At 43.5% G+C, this 17,184-nt stretch overlaps 1 protein-coding gene and 1 non-coding gene across 4 annotated transcripts in view; both read left to right on the top strand.

Moving 5' to 3' along the window:
• Positions 1-8,087: 8,087 nt before the first annotated feature.
• trnag-gcc (transfer RNA glycine (anticodon GCC)) lies at positions 8,088-8,158 on the top strand. Its single transcript has one exon. It is a non-coding gene; the product is annotated as a tRNA-Gly (tRNA).
• A 1,139-nt stretch (positions 8,159-9,297) lies between these two features.
• The window catches only part of pemt (phosphatidylethanolamine N-methyltransferase), a 46,285-nt gene continuing 38,398 nt past the window's right edge, over positions 9,298-17,184 (top strand). For 2 of the 3 annotated variants that reach the window (XM_049015259.1, XM_049015258.1), the window contains exon 1: positions 16,140-16,367. In XM_049015259.1, the coding sequence (XP_048871216.1) occupies positions 16,290-16,367 (78 nt within the window). In that variant the 5' untranslated portion in view covers positions 16,140-16,289. Of the gene's footprint in view, positions 9,411-9,729; positions 9,768-16,139; positions 16,368-17,184 lie in introns of those variants that run through there. The other variant, XM_049015260.1, reaches the window with a different exon arrangement.

The raw sequence follows: 17,184 nt of genomic DNA, 5'->3' as shown, positions 1-17,184 counted from the left end.
CGACCCCAGGATCCTCTGGGGGGGGGGGGTGTTTGGGTGTTAAACGTTCAAAAGCTTTGTTTTAAAAAACGACTTGCCTTCTCTTGTTTACAGTAATTAAAACGAAAATAATCTGCGATTGGTTGGCATTTGCCCAAGATCTCTGCTGAGAGGATACTGGACTGGTCTGCATATGTTGCCAGGTGTTAATAGTGCCTTGGAGGGTGCAGGTGGACTGCTCTCATCCCCCCCCCCCTCCAGCTCATTTCAGCTTGTGCATCACTGCTACTGAGTGCTAATCTAAAGATCAGTGAGTTCATTATGCTGATTCCCAGGCCAGATTGCCAGTCCATCCATTTAGCAAGATTTTCCAGACCAGTCCCCTCAAAATTAAGGAAGGTATCATCAGGTCACTGCCCCACATTAGCACCATTATGGAAAAAATACCGTCTTTAACATCTTTGATATAGTTGGAGAGGAGAGGGGGGGATCTCAGGACACGTCTGGCAACCGTGAAGCTCAGCACTGTGTCAGAGGGAGGGGGAATCTCATAACATTTCTGGCAGCCCTGCGGTTTAGCACTGTGTCAGAGGGATCTTTAAGTTGATACAATTGAACTAAACGATTGTTGCTGTGGGACTCTCCTTATTTCTAAATATTGCATCATACTCTGCCATCAACCTGCCTCTCTACTGATTCAACAGAGGAGGGAAGCAAACATAGAAATCATATAGAACTACAATGGCCATCTTAATAGCCATTAACAGGCAAATCTTCTGTACTAGAACTGTCACCCTCTAAATACTCAAGGAAAGTTTATAGAGGAAGGCCAGCACAATTACAAAACTGTGAATCCCAGATTTTGTTGAGATCACATTTATCATGTCTTACTTTGCTCAGAAGATTGTGATTGGCTGATTGAACTGTTGCCCAGAAACGTAATTAATGTGTCCCACCCCCCTGGGGGCCATGGGTCGCAAACGGAGCGGCACCCAGCTGAGTCATTTGAAAGGCTGGATATTATACAGTTTTGTGACCTGTGACTTGTTTCCTTAATTGCTTATTTCCTCGGCACGCACTGCAGAGACCTGCACGCGGTCTGCCGTGTGTAGCCAGGATGGCGTATGTTCTACCTCGGGTCAGGAAATGATAAATGACTGAAAGTGTCACCTGTTTGAACCCCAAATGTCAGTCAGAAGGTTTACAGCAGAGGACGGTTATAGCAACTCCACAACCTTGCAGTTATAGGCATATATATCCACAGAAACTCTAAGTCTACTTTCCTCCAACCATAGATGCTGTACATATCCATTATTCATAGCACACCATGTACGCCATGTATACTATTGTATAGATGTACATTTTCAATTTGTCTCGCAAATACAGCACTCACAGAAAGTCTTGGGTTGCTTGCTTAATTCAGTAATAATGTTGCAAATCTATTGGCTTTATAGCAAAATCATAGCTTTATTCTTTTATTTACAAAAAAATATACATCACAATAGAAGAGCTATTCTTAGTCAAAAAGGTCACTGACAAGCAATCTCATTGGGTGGCTTTTAATTAGTAACACCTTTGCAATAACATAAAACACCAAACATTTGTGTTTAGTTTCCCTTTGGGAGCCAGTGACTACAACTGCGATAAACAGCGAAATGGCAAGAGCAGAACTGAATGAGTCAGTCAAAAAATATAACACTTAATAAAAGAAAATGTTTGTGTGAGAGTTATATACAGATACATTAAACGTTGCTTGTCAATGGACTGTTGTTATGAAATCAATAAATTTCTGACGCTACAGAACTACGCGAGCATCCCAAGACTTTCTTAGAGCGCTTTTGCGCTATTTTGCGCTTTCGGATTAGATGCCAAACTGCATTTTGCTGTCTGGGTACTTATACTTTGTGTAATGACAATAAAGTTGAATTTAATCTAGCTAATCTAATTACAGACACAGCTGCGGACCTCAAGTGCTGGAACAGAGATGCATCACAAAATGTCTCAGAGAGGGGTGCCATGGCTGCTGTTGGGTTCACGGTCGTAACCCTAACCCTAACCCTAACCCTAACCCCCACGGACTGCTGGGCCTTCTGGAAGGCTGAGAAATAGCTCCATTGTGGACGGTTCCAGCTCTGATGGACAAAGCATACCTGAGACAGGCCCTGACCCCAAAAGCGTCACTCACAGGCTGGTCTACGTAATAACACACCGCAGGGTGACAGAAGTGGATAGAGCGAGTGGCTCCAACAGCAGATCTGATCAGCAGGGTGTGTTTTCACTTCTCCCATCTGAGCTCCGTCCCCTGGTGTGTCAACACACAGGCCTGGGATTATGTAGCATTGACCAAGCCCCTCGTAGCTGATTAAATTAACCTTTACTGCTACAAACTGGGGGACAGAACACTGATCCAGCTGTTATTTGGAGCCGCATAATATGAAAGTGATCGGTTAAATTTCATTTAGGATTATTAAACTGTTTTCCATTTTGCAAGAGACAAGTATGAACCAGCAGTGATGGTCAGTAGATCCACTAGCCGTCTTGCATGGGATACTCACCCATTTACAAGCAGTGTATTTATCTGCAAATCAAAGATATGAATACATGGACTGTATGACTATTGTTAGAGAAAGCGCCAAAGCTTTACACTCCAACTCTGCACACACTATTACGAGACAACACACTCTGAAGTTTTACTTGCGCTAGGGTAACCACACTCTCTGCAGGATGCGCTACAAAGGAATGTGTTACAAAGGGTGGTTCCCCCTGGCACCTTTATTTATAGTCAATGGGGGGCAGGGGTCTTGGAGTGAGAACAAAGAAAGGACTGTGAGAGTAAGAAGAAGTTCTGGTTTTCCTCAGGTGGACAACTATTTAAACACGTGCTCAGGATACGTGTAAACTAATATAATCTAAAGTATGAAGGTAAAGTAAAACAAAATAATGTATATACATATTTACACTCATTGCTGATTATATAGAAATGATAACAAATGATTACTAACAGTTTCTTCAACCTAACTACTACGATCGATCAAAGATGAGGTACTCCCAGTATTCCGAAGCCGTTGTGTCCTGAGTCACATGCCCTGTATCAGACGCCCTCTAATGTTAGAGCTCACATTAGACAAAAAAGAAGCTGAAACTGCATTCAAGCCTCTTCTTAGAAAACCTTCGGTAAAAAAACTTAAAACTGTTTTTCAAAGTGTCTTCTTTTATAAATTAACACTCTGCAGAACTGCACTTTTAAGCATTGCATGTTTACTGCTTGAATCTCAATGATTTTATCAATTATTTAATTAGGGTTAGTAACCCTAAACCTAACCCTAACCCTAACTCATTCTTTAGTATTTGATATTACCCACATATTCCCTAATAAATGTATCCAGTGCAGGGTCTTGATGAGCCAGGCAGCACAGGGCACCATGCAGACATACACCCTGGATGGGATGCCTGTCCATCACAGAGCATTCTCTCCTATACAATCACTCAGCCTCTAAACTGTGCATAGTGTTGAACTTTATATTAATTGATACTATCAATACCAGTGGATGTAGATTTTCATATTAATGTGGCTGAAAAATGTAGAGTTCATTCTCCTTCTGAAAAACTTCATAAATTGTGAGTGCATAAGAATGGCTGGGGGGGGGGTGTATGTTTTGTGTTTTGGTTGGTCACGCGGACACCATAAGAGGGTCAGTTTGCTCTCTGATTCACTTAAACTGGCAGATGTTGTGGGGCAGTGTGACTAAACACGGAGCGCCATGCTGAATGTTCATCTGCCCCCAAAAAATGATTTATTGGCAGAAAATAGACAAAGAGGCTCTTATACAGTGCTCGTTGGAGCAGGATGACATGAGGAGATAAGAGGGGAGCAGCTGAGAGCTGCAGACGTCGGGGCCAGGTGCGAGGGTAGCCAAGCGAGCAAACTCGGCGCTCGGGACATGGCGGACCACCTCCCACACGCTGCCACCGGCCCCGCAAGCTGCCAGGCTCATTCTCCGAAAAAAATCCACAAACATTCATGACATATTTCCCCCCTTCACAGGGCATCCGAATACCCCCTGTCCTACACACCCCCTTATCATGTGACACCCATGAGGAGTTCGCTTTCTACACCATTCCCTGCCTTAGGGGCCTGTGTGTGAAGGGTGGGGTTCAGGGGGTGGGAATAACAACATCATTACACGTGTTGCTCATATCTGTAGTGTCTCTCTCTGGGGGGCTGGAGTGCTTTCCAAGACAGACAGGTGGGAGGCACGCTATGGGTATTAGCAAACACACAGGGCTTTTTCTGCTTCCTTCCGCGCAACTGGCTTTTTTGTCAGTGTTTCAGGAGGCCCTGTGTTTTCATACATCCAGCGTGATTCCCCCCCCCCCCCTTCACACCCCCCTTGTTATTCTCCCTGGCCCCTTGCTGTTGTTGTCTTCCAGCGGCATGGAACAAACATCATCCTGAACTCTGTGTCTGACCAGCAGGGTTAGACTGAGATTAATAATCAGCCCAGGAGCAGACTGGAACATCTCAAAAGCTACTTTGTTTTATGTTGTTTTGTGAAGGTGCCTCGTTGTGGGATGAAATAGCTTCTGCCGAAATGCTTTAGATGTCAAATGTAATTCTCCTACTCCACACTCCCACGCCAGTGTTAGCATTTCCTGGAGCATAACAATGGTTTAGAAGTTCTAAGATTTCGCCACAATCCTATAGGAACGATGCATTAAACCTACCATGCTATATGAGCTATTTCCATGGTAGCGCTTCCGCTACATCGCAATGCTATTGATATCTGACTCGTGAACGAATCATACTTTTGAGCCGGTTATTTTCAGTGAATCGTTGAAATCGGTTTCCAAATCTAAAAGTGCCGATCCCAGCAGCGTTTGTTGTGGCTTTGGTGTTCTTGTTTTTTTTAAACGTTGAATTAAAGCATTGCAAATTCCTGAAGGTATCAAGATTTTATCAAGCTTTTGAAGGCTGACTGTAGTTTTTATTTAAACGCTAAAGCCTGACTACGTGACTGTTTTTCATCTGAATTAGACCCGAGGCGATCAATATACCTTCACAAGACTCAGAGATGATCAGTGTTTTAATGAAAATAATATTTTAATAAACATGAAGGTTTATTAAAAGTAGAGTGTTGAGCCGAATACAAGACGGGTCTTTTTTCTCAGAATACATCTGAAAAAGTGGTGTGTTTTTATATTTGGGGTCTAGAGGGGGAAAAGGGAATAGATGGCGACAAATAGGAGTGTTTTGACTTACAGTAATATAGATTTGGCCCAGAGAGTCTGAAAGTGTGAGTGTCGTGCCAGATGTGTGAGAGCTGGCAGCCCTGGTAACGCGTGGCTCCACTGTCCGTGCCGCTGCTAGTATTAAACCCATTCATCCATCTATCCATCCATCCATCCATCCATCCATCCATTTTCCAAACCGCTTATCCTACTGGGTCGCGGGCGGTCCAGAGCCTATCCCAGAAGCAATGGGCACGAGGCAGGGAACAACCCAGGATGGGGGGCCAGCCCATCGCAGGGCACACTCACACACCATTCACTCTCACATGCACACCTATTGGCAATTTAGCAACTCCAATTAGCCTCAGCATGTTTTTGGACTGTGGGGAGAAACCGGAGTTAGTATTAAACCGATAGTGGCAATTAATGAAGACAGTAACTTAGATTAGATTAGATAGAACACTGTGATCCCACAGTGGGGAAATTTGTGTGTTATCACAGCTCCAGACAGATAGCAAGAAGAGTTTCAAGAGTAGAGAATATAAAAAATACAGAAAAGAGTACAAAGTAAAAATAATATCAAATAAGATAAGACACTAATACAATAGTAGTGCCTATGTACACCCATACATAGTATGAAATATGGATAGTGGATTGTGGAAGAGTGCAAGTAATAATAAATATCAGCTACTATAGCTACAATTTACTATTCAGATAGTGCTGAGTAATTGGCATGTACATACATATATACCCCCGTGCAATGCACATACATACATCCATACATACATACATCCATCCATACATTATCATATAGATATACCACATTCACATATAACATTCATTTTTAAAGAGCTGTCATATCATTTATTAATATGACTCAACCTTTCTCCGCAATATGTTTTTTTTTTTTACTCTCTTCAGGTTGGTCTGCTACATCGAAACAATTCTGCGCCCTTAAGGGCTATTAAATTTGTAATATTCATGATATCCCCCTCATAATACATTTCTGTTAAATGTTTGCTGTTTAATACAATTATTGTAATACGATTACGTGTGGTTACTTTTAAAGCTATGGTTGCTGGTTAAGTTGGTATATGTTTTTGTCATTCAAAAAACCTTTTTTCTAAAAATAGTTCCCAAAAAGTGCGTGTAGGGGGTCGTGTTATATTCAGGCCAATACGGTAATTGAACAAAGTGCCCCCCCCCTTTCGATTCGATTTTGTAAATCGAATCGAACTTCCGGGGGCGGCATGGTGGTGCAGTGGTTAGCACTGTTGCCTCACACCTCTGGGACTCGAACCGGTCTCCGCCTGGGTCACATATGTGTGGAGTTTGCATGTTCTCCCCATGTCGTCTCCGGGATATTGCCACATCATAATGCTACAGGAACGGTAGCATTTCCACTAATAGCTTGCAAAGAGCCAATGAGCAGCTCGCATAACAAGGTGAAGTAGTTTGTGTATCAAATGTGAAGTTCTGCATAAATGTGTTGAGGGACTTTTATTTCAGGTTCGTTCTAGGCTATGGAAAATGCATTGTGGGTAGTCCGCAGGCGGAAGAGTGACTACTGCCGCGGACAGGTTGGGCAAACGGCGAGTCCGCAGTAAAAGTTGTCAAAATTGTATTATATTATCACATCTTATGCTCTATAAATCGCGTACTGTAACTAATATGTACAAAGTGCAGTAGGAGTAGTATATTTCTGATCATTTAGACTTTATTTAAAATTTTATTGATGTCTTTTCGTTTGGTCGTGGCCTTGAAGCATTGCCATGCCGAAAATCTTATTATGAAGTAAATGTATTTAATTTAGGCGGACCGGATCATTTTCTGTCCATCTAAAGTTATCGTTGTATAATAACCCTTTTTTTCTAGTAAACAGTATTGTTCACTTATATTGTATCTTTACAAATACTCAATAAGGATGACTATAGGGCTTTCGCAAAAAGCGGGACAAGTGCAGGGCTGCGTTCGGAAAACCATTATTTGAAGTAGGCCGCGCCATAGCCGTTTGTCGCGCGCTACTCGGTGAGCTCACGCCCGCAGAGGTCAAAGTTCAACCCACTGCATGCGGTGACGAATATACGAATGCCCACGTGGCCAATGAAAACGAGCCATGTTGCTCTGCAGTTTGCACCCAGCGGCCAGTGCAGCGCATCGCATGCCGCGTTGTGTGTGCAACCCCCGTAAGCGGTGCTCTGCGCTGCCGTGCTCCGTGTTCAACTATTTAGCGATAATGTTATTGAAAACGAACGGAGCACAATTGCTCTTTACACGCTGGGTATTTATTTCATTAAATGTTGATATGTTCACATATGGGATTTACGTCACGTATACGATAACAACGTAAGAACTTGTTCGGGTACAGAATGCATAGAATTTACCCCACACACTTCATTTTATTATCCTGGAAATTTACACGCTGGTTATTGTAGTTCCAATTGTACTAATGCAGTAATCTAAACTGTAAGAATTTTAGTAATTGCAGTAACTTGCATTATAAGGTACCTCACAGCATTACTGCTGAGGGCAGGCTGGATTAGAAAATTCCGTGTTATTATGTGTGCTGCCAGAAGACAGACCCAGTAAGGATCTTAGACAGCAGGCACTTAATTTTATATTTTTTGTGTGTGTGTTTTGCATATACACGTGCTGCTGTCTAGCACGATGTCATGGCATGCTGTAGAGTGGACGTGAATGGAGAATTAATTTAACCTTCACCATCCATTTGCAGAATATAATCTTGTATCAGACACAAAGCTCCCAAGATTTTCTCTTTATACCAGTAGCTCTCATGAGTATATAAAACTTGAGACCCCTGGAGCACTATAGTAGCGTGTTGTCTACAGGAGCATGCCAAAGCATGTCTAACACGTCGTGCATTGGTGGTTCAGTGGTAGAATTCTCGCCTGCCACGCGGGAGGCCCGGGTTCGATTCCCGGCCAATGCAACTTTCTTTATTGCATATATTTACAACCAAGAGTATAGCTAGAATTTTTTAAAATTTAAATAAAAATCAATGAGAATTCACTGAACTAATTAGTATTCATTTATGGAGGGGGGTAAAGCCCATGTGACACAGCTGCCTACAACAGTGGTACAGGCATTCCACAGTATTTCCTCTACATGCCAGTGATATACAAGCGCTAACATTTCCAATGCATTGCTGTCCTTTGCAGCATTATCATTATCATCTTGTGCTGTACACATTGGCTGGCAAAAATTCTGGAGTATGACATGATTAGTCAGCTTTCATGAAGAAGTAACGCTGTGCTTCTGTTAAGGAAGGCAAAAGGAAAAAGCCCTTCATTTAGGCGTTATTTAGTCGGCCATGGAACACTGGATAAATTCATAGCTGACTATATTTACAGTGGCTTTGGCTGCATTTTGCACAAGGTTAAGTTCAGTAGAGCAGTTCAGCAGCCTGTAGTCAGACGTTCGGTTTGGTGAAGGAGCTGTGACCTTTTACGTTAATACCTTAGGGAGCTTTAAAATCCAGTAATAGTGGATAGGAGAGAGCAGGTACCCTATCTGAGAATATGAGCCAAAATCGACTTTTTCGCCACTAAACAGATGAGGTTACAACAAAATCATTAAAAGAAAATGTAGACCATTAAACTGATCTGTCTTACAGTTTGAGGTAACTAACAGGTATGAATTGAAAAAAAACTGCATGCATGCTTATGTAATTAACAGCACGTTATCGCTGTGTGTGTGACATCATTCGAAGTCAGACTGCTCTGGATCCTTATTTAATGGAGTCTCTGGTCTCATGAGCTCAGGGACCTGAGTTTACAAATTAAACACTATTTTTACATACCCTTCCGTGCATCCGCATAATGCTGCCATTCAGTGTCATTTATTTCTGTTTAGCGCCTTTGGCAACATAACACATTTAACTAAAAATCAAACATTATGGTCGTTAACTAACATGAAATACCCTAGGAAGAGAAAATGTGAAAAGTGACCCAAAACTCCATGGGTTAGTTTCTGGAAAAATCCCCTGGGTGACCATGATCAGCTGGCTGCCTGCCCCAAAGAGCAGAGTGTGTTTTGTGATGCCGTCGTCTCCTTCATGCCTGCAGGGACCATCATTCCGGCGGCTCCTGCAGACTCCCCTTGCCTCAGACCTGCGCGTCCGCTCAGCTGATGTCTGTTCTGTGTATCTCGGCCAGTAGAGTGACACAGCAGCCTTATTTGTGGTAGGTCTGCAGTCTGGATCTGAGTGTCGAGGCTGAAGGGGTGTCTCATATATGCTGGAAGACGCTTCCATAGACTAGGATCTGTGTGGCTGAAAATGTTGCTGCAGTTTGCAGATATAAAAATATTGCACAGGGATGACGTGGTGGTGTTTTCTTAGGGAGCTCCGGTCCCCCCCCCTCCCCCCCCCCCCCCCCCCTCGCAGTCCATGAAGAGGCTAATTTACAGAGTTACCAGATTGCCCATAGGGGTGCGTGTGTGCGTGTGCCCTGCAATGGCTTGGTGTCCCATCCTGGCTTGTTCCCTGCCTTGTGCCCATAGACTCTGGACCCCCCCTCAGCCCTGAAGAGGACAAGCAGGTAAAGTGGATGGATGGATGGATGGATGACTAATTAGTGGACATTTAAAGTGACACGTTTGCTGTGGGATCCATGCATGCATATCGACGCTCCTTGTATGAGACAGAATGTGCTTGTGCAGGTATGTACGTCAGGCTGTCTGTATTTATATGTGCTTGTTTGCACCAGGGCTGGGGCCAGCTTCTGTTTTATGATGCTGTGATTAGCACCTTGCTGATAGCGGCACAATCAGCCCCCCCCCCCTGCCGTAAGTATGACGCCACTATTGCTCCCCCCAGGCAGCAGGTGCACATGCACGTGACCCCCCCCCCCCCCCTCTAGAAACCCCAGCCTGCTCGTGCTGCTCTGCCTGGCTGATGACACTTGCACATAGGTGTGGCTAGGGGTGGGGGGCGGCTTGACTGAATGAGACGTGCTTATTTCCTGCCAGAGGTACGCGAGCTTGAAGACAGGCCAGGTATAAGCTTTCTCTAAAAATGTCCTGAATTCAGATTGAAGGGCTGCCAGGCACATCTGTGGAGTGACTCTGCAGCTGACTTTGCTGCTCACTTGGAAATTCAAATAGAATGCATTTAGGCTAAATTACATCTCCACATTGCCTATGTGCCCTGGGATAAAGTGCCCCCCCAATTAGGGTGCACCCAGGCCTTGTGCCATGTGCTGCTTGGGATGGGGGTCTAGAAGATGGATGGATTAAATTTAGCTTTTGAAGAAAATTCAATGAAAAGCGGTATAGTTGCGCACTCCAGACTGCGAAAGGCTACCCCTTCTGGTTATATTTCCGAAGAGGGGAGACAGGAACTGGTGTTCAGGGGGATCCAGACAGATATGGCTGCCACCGGCTGGCCTGGTCTGCTCAGCGATCCCCATGTCTCAGGCGACCTCCTGCCAGCAAGCGCCTGCTGCAGACGTCGATTCTTGCCGTTGGCTACCGTGACTGCGAACCCACCCTGTGAGCGAGGATCACAGCCTCTTAATTTCTGTCTCTATTTACAGGACTCTGCCTGCACCTTCCTGTTCTAGCCTTGCCTTTCGTGGTTATGAATCAAGTTAACCAATGGCGGCTGATAGTAATAATACAAATCTATTTGCTATGTGGCTCTCCATAGCTTGGAGGTCACAGCACAGGGTCGCCCAGCACCCATGGAGCTGGGGGTTAAGCGTCTTGCTCAAGGTCCCCTCCCAGACATGTGACTGCTGCAGAGGCTGGGGCTTGAACCAATGACCTAATGAGCTCAGGCACAGAGACTTGGCCCACTCACCACCTAAACGGGTCATAGAGATATTATCTTAAGGAGACATAATCGCTCAAGTTATTTCATAGCCATTAAAAAGAGTCTGGGAGACTTGTTCTGTTCTGAATGGCAGCAGAGATAAGCCTTCCTTTAGTACTGTAATACCAAAGCTGTAAAAAGTACTCTAAAATGAACTAATTTAACACCTCAGTCTCAATCATATTCCCCTCCAAGTAACCCAGAAAGAAATGGCTTCAGCTGAGATGAATGGATTTTCCAGGAAAACGGTTTTTAATATCCAACACAAAATCTACATCTGGCTGAATTCAATGGCCTAACCAGCCTGTGGGTTAATGTCACTGGCAGGTGCTGTTAGTTATGTGGATTTGTAATGGTAATGACTGGCAGGCTTTCCCTAGCTGGGTGTGTGGACTGTTAGGGGTGGCATAGGGATCCTGCAGTGTTAAAGCCTCTTTCAGACATGGGGGGATGGGAAACGTCTTTAATGCGGCCTTGGAGACATGTTTTTAAAAAAAAAAAGAATCATGTTTTAAAAAATGTGTAAATGCTCACATGGAAAACACCGGAAAGACAAGAAGGCCAGGCATAATCAGGATTCGACATTTTATCCGTCTGAGTGCAGTTATATTGGCAGAACTCGCAGGGAAATATGCAGATAACTGGCTCCTGATGAGGTGCAAGAGAATTTCGATAAATAAAGGTTGAATTAACTTTAAATGCAATAAAAATGCCTAAATAGAAGGTAAATAATAATAATAAAAAAAAAAATATATATATATATATATATATATATATATATATATATATATATATATATATATATATATATATATATATATATATATATATATATAAAAAAGACCAGCTGATGCATTCCAGCTGAACTCAGAAGCTGGAAACTCTACTGAACCCCCCCCCCTCCCCCGAAGTCATAATTCCGACTGGCGGAGTCAGAGAAACCTATGCAACCCCAACCTCAGAATTCAAGATGGCCGCTTTATCAGCAGGCGTGAAAGCTGTAGTTTTATACTGTCTATTAGCACTTATGTCTTATTTGAGACTCATTAAATCGGGCGTAGACTCCTCACTGTCCAGCCGCTATCCAGCTGTGCTGCTGCAATGTATGTGCAAAATGCCATGAATTGTCATAATGTCATTATCAACTGATATTGTTAACAATGAACTGGGCTGGAACTTGGGCCTGTTTCAGAAAGCATTATTTCTTGCTTAGCTGGATAATTAGTCAGATTTAAGGTAGTCTATAAATGTAAGTGAATGAAGATAATGGCCTTTTAAACTGGGCTACCTTAAATCTGACAAGTTATTTGGCTAAGCAAGAAATGCTGATTTTTGAAACAGGTCCCTGACATTGCTAAATGACTTTCCAAACTAGTCTGGAAGTGGAATGCGGTTAACTGGGCCGTGCTGTCATTCCCAGCTCCAACTTCCGCCCTCGGAGGTAAATGGAACGCAGCATGTGTGAGCTGTGCTGAGTTCAGAAGGCCTACAGCAGGGGTGAGGTGCCCCTCAACCAGCCAGCTCCCTGGGGATGGACAGTGTATCTCACGTGATTTTTGCTGTGACATTGGCAGGAGCTGCACCCATCCCCAATTTGAGGACAGTCACGCCTTCAGACTGGGAAGCTGAAGAGTAAAGTAACACACACATATGGGACAGAGCAATCCTTACCTTGGGCCATCTCTACTGAGGGCCATCACTACTGAGGGCCATCACTACTGAGGGCCATCACTACTGAGGGCCATCACTACTGAGGGCCATCACTACTGAGGGCCATCTCTACTGAGGGCCATCTCTACTGAGGGCCATCTCTACTGAGGGCCATCTCTACTGAGGGCCATCTCTACTGAGGGCCACCTCTGACTAGCTGAACCTGGGCCACCATTTTGTTAAACCTGTCTTCACCCTCCCCTGATCATGTGGTTCCATTCTCCGTCCCTCCTGGAAGCATAATAAATTAATTTGAAAAAGTGTTTTTCTCTTTTCAGTTTATTTAACGGGGCCATGTACAGAACAAATCCTGTACCAGTGTTAGCAATGCAGCTAATTTACATCCTGGGTCTCTGGGCAGGAGACTGAAAACATCATTCTAAAACAACACAACATCTAACAGATACATTTAATAATCACAACATCGTCTCACTTAACATTATAAACAATAACACACAAAGACACTACTGTCAATACATATATAACAGCATATAAAAACAGTGATTAATGAGTTTAATGAGAGATAATTGAGAGATTAATGAGCACATCTTTGGTTAGCTTTCAGCCATGTCTTCAAAGATATTTTAAACTGGCTGGAACTTGTACAGTCTCTAATTTGAACTGGAATTGAGTTCCATTTTTCAGCCACACTAATAGAGTGAGCTGACTGGCCAGAAGAGGTTTTCCTGAAACTAACATGACAATCACCTCTCATAGAGGACCTAGACCTTTATGCTGTGATGGACCACTGGATGTCCCAAAAATATCAAACGCCCTCCATGCCAAGAAAACGCACTGCAGTGACCACCTATTAAGCCTGGGAAGCAGTGGCGATTGTAGGATTTTTTAAGGGGGGGAGGGAGCATAAGAGGGGCCATAATTCGAACAGAGATGCCAACCATGTGATTAGCTAATAATATGATATAATGGGTGAGTGACAGGGGAGCGGCCACTCTGCAGGCCAATCAGCTCTCAGCTGGGGCCTGTGCCCTGTTAGGCCCGCCCCTGCATACGCCTTGCTTCAGGCATAGCCCAAACTGAGGAGGACACTTGCACACAAAGAACAGTCAAGTCATCGATTCACTTGAATGTCATAGAAATACACAGCAGACAGAGCTGAATTTGCACCTGGCTGAGGAGGCAACTCTAGGATCAAAGATGAATGTTTCAGCATGTAAATGTCTGGAGGTTCCTGAAACCATGTAAAGATCAGCTGACATCTGTTGCAGAGATTACTGCTATAAGGGAAAGAAGACAGGATATCTTAGTCTCGTCATTGTATTCTACTATTTTACTCTTATTTATGGTCACACTAATTCATATTTACGATGGAGGGCTTCAGGCTCCAGGGTCAAGTGGCCACAGAAGGGCTTAGGAAGACCAGGCTGTCCTTGGATATTTAATCTTACAAAGGTAATGTGCCCTCAAAAACATGATTATCCAATATTTCGAAAAACATTTTATGTCCTCGTTCTTCATGTGTACACACATCACAGGGCTCTTCTCTGTTAATATGGTTGTTTACATGGGGGTAGCAACATGTGACATGTTTCAGCAACTTCTCATAAACCCGCAGGGTTTTAAAAAAAATGAACAGCTGAGTGTTTTTGTTGTTTCTGATGCTGTAAGGAACCAAGGCGGGTCAAGGTTGTGCTGGCGATGCTGATTCGAGGCAGATTCCCTGGGGAGCACAAAGTTGCTTGTTTACACAAACCCGAGTCTCGCTGCCTGTGCTTCTTAAGGCGCAATATGACATGAAGATGCCGTGTTATGTTAGTCCTCCTGCTGTCCGTGTCATGAATTTCTGATTCTACAACATCGTAGGTGGCATGGTGGCTGGAAAGGTAACTCGAAAGGTGATGATACACAGGGCAACTTTTTGAGCAACGTTTCCAGGCAATCACCGAGCAGGTGGGATAACGGGCACCTCATGTGGATCTCGATGATCACGAAGTCTTGCTCACTGCCAATTAAAGTTTTTCATATAGAAATATATGGTCCACTATCAATGGGAAAGTGCTCAAGCAACATTGCCCAAAAAGTTGCTCTTTGAGCTGTGATCCTAAGCTTCAGGGAGAGATTGCCCAACTAGCCCCTTCTCTATATATAAATGGATTTCCTAACCGATTCTTAAGCAGGGTTGTCAAATCTCACACATCTGGCTCATGCATTATGGCTCTCATGCAAGAAATCTTATGGCAAAGATATTATTCCATTATAAACCTAAAATTAGCTACATCAAATGTGTTGGGGTAGCTTGCAAACCGTTTACAAGGTAGTAAATCTATCACATACATGTAAGAGCGTGTACATGTGTGTGCAGACTTGTCTCGAGCTGAAAACCTCACACCAGCCAGCTGACCAAAGCCCTGCTTAAGACACACCGCAGATCAATGGCTCACTCTCATTTGTTCCTAGGATAGTTATTTTGTTCATGTATTGATGGTCTGGTGGCTCTCTTGTGGCTTAGCTCAAGACTACCACACCAAGGTCAGTAATCTTAAACGAGGCACCCGGAGGCTAATTCCTGAACTGCTTAGGTCTGTTAGAAATGCAGTATGCAACTAATGTAGTCAGTCAAGGAGCACAGAACAGTCATGGACCAGCAGCTCTTTAGTCGGCATGTCTGTTCCTTATCCACTATGTTGCTTGCATGCGTGAATGTGAGGGTTCATGTCACGTGACAGAAGCATTATGGTCAGGTGATCGTACGAGACAGCACGCTCCTAGCAGCACTGCCCTCCAGCATTAGACCTAAATAACGCGCTGTATTAGCCGTACGTGCCAGGTGCGCGGCGCTGAGTCACAGATGAAAGCTAACCTCCATGCGGCGGACGCTGCAGCCCATTTGCGATTCAAGAGCGTGTTTTCTTCATTTGAAATATAGTCATGTTATGACAATGGCTGGCTTTGCCTCCCCTTGTTTTCCACCTCTTTTGCTAGGTACTTAACTTGCTTTTAATGCTGAACCCCTGCTGCTCCGAACGTCTTGTGAAGTGATTAAAATGATTCCTTACGTAGGCTATAATTTATCATAAATAATCTGTACTTTATATATAAACATTAAATATAATATTTATTGGACCCATACATTATATATTTATAATATGAAATATGCAATATGATTACTAAATATGTATGTTAAATACGCTTTTTCGTTTGTGTACTTCTACTGGATGATTTGTTCTTGGGAATGGGAAATTTCTTCAAAATTATGAAACGTCTATAAAATAATGTCTTGTATTATGATAGACTCGACATTTTCATGGTAAAAATAATGCTTTTTAATTACACGTGAGTATTTTTAACACGCTGTCGCGAACCCGAACGCTACCTGAAGATGAGGGGAAACTACATTACCCACAATTCAACACTATCCAGCAGCAAAGGGTGGAAGGTCACGACCGAGGCACTCTGAGATTGGACTCGGTGTAGGAAAATGAGTAGATCAAGTTTCTATAGTAATGAATTGTAGACTGAATTGCGCGTCAGTTTTGGTGCGTTTCATAAGGTATATGTAGCTGGTTATAATTCGTAGATGAACGGTGCTTCTGCGTCATTGAAAAAGCATCAGTTGGATTGCTGTGGCGGTCTAAATAACGTGGATTACACTCAGGTACAAGTTTAATTTGTCGTACGGTGTTCACGCAGTTCCACCTTTGGACTGTAATATCGATCGCCAGAGTGTTTCATTGCTCTTGTCGCATCTGTCATGCATCGCTGTCGCCGATGGTATCTTTAATGTTATTATACTGGATTGCCCCCATTTTGAAAATCATCTTAAAAGCTGAATGAGGAATGAATAAGCTGGCAAACGCAAAAAACCTCGCAGCATCAGTAACCCAATGCCTCGTCGCGGGGGCGTTCTGCTGCTGCGCAGGCGTATTGCCTCTCTGATCAGCATGCTGTCAGTGTTACGTGCGCACTCTTCGTCTCCCCGTGTTTGCAATAGTGACGTTCAGTACAGTATTATCCGTGTTTAACTGTTAAATGCCGGTAAAAGAGAATCTGTTGGAGGAATAAGAGTGGTTGAATCCATGCCACGGAGAAGCTCATGCCCGTGGGTTTAACAATTAGCGAGATTAACTGTGGAATGCGATTTGTGCCACGTGAACAGAGGTGTGACTAACTTACAGAAGCAGGCAAGCATTTAAATAAAAAAGGCCAATAAAGACGACCCCGACAGATACTGCATGAACATTATTTCAGAAAGAGGTCGTTGAAAGTTGGTGGATAATGGGATTCATACTGTTTGGTGTCAGTGGACTGTGAAATTTGACATTTTATTATGATGCATTATGCAATTTGAGTAGCTGGCGGCTGCCATTCATATTGTGCAAGCAAATTCAGCAATTTACACACACCTACGCTTTACTTCCTCTCAGTTTTTAACCATGTTTTGCCATGAGGATAACTGCGATGCCTGGATATCT

Source organism: Brienomyrus brachyistius, chromosome 5 (genome assembly GCF_023856365.1).
Source record: "Brienomyrus brachyistius isolate T26 chromosome 5, BBRACH_0.4, whole genome shotgun sequence".
Lineage (NCBI taxonomy): Eukaryota > Metazoa > Chordata > Actinopteri > Osteoglossiformes > Mormyridae > Brienomyrus > Brienomyrus brachyistius.
The sequence above is the reverse complement of the archived record's forward strand: the minus strand, read 5'-3'. Positions and strand labels throughout refer to the sequence as shown.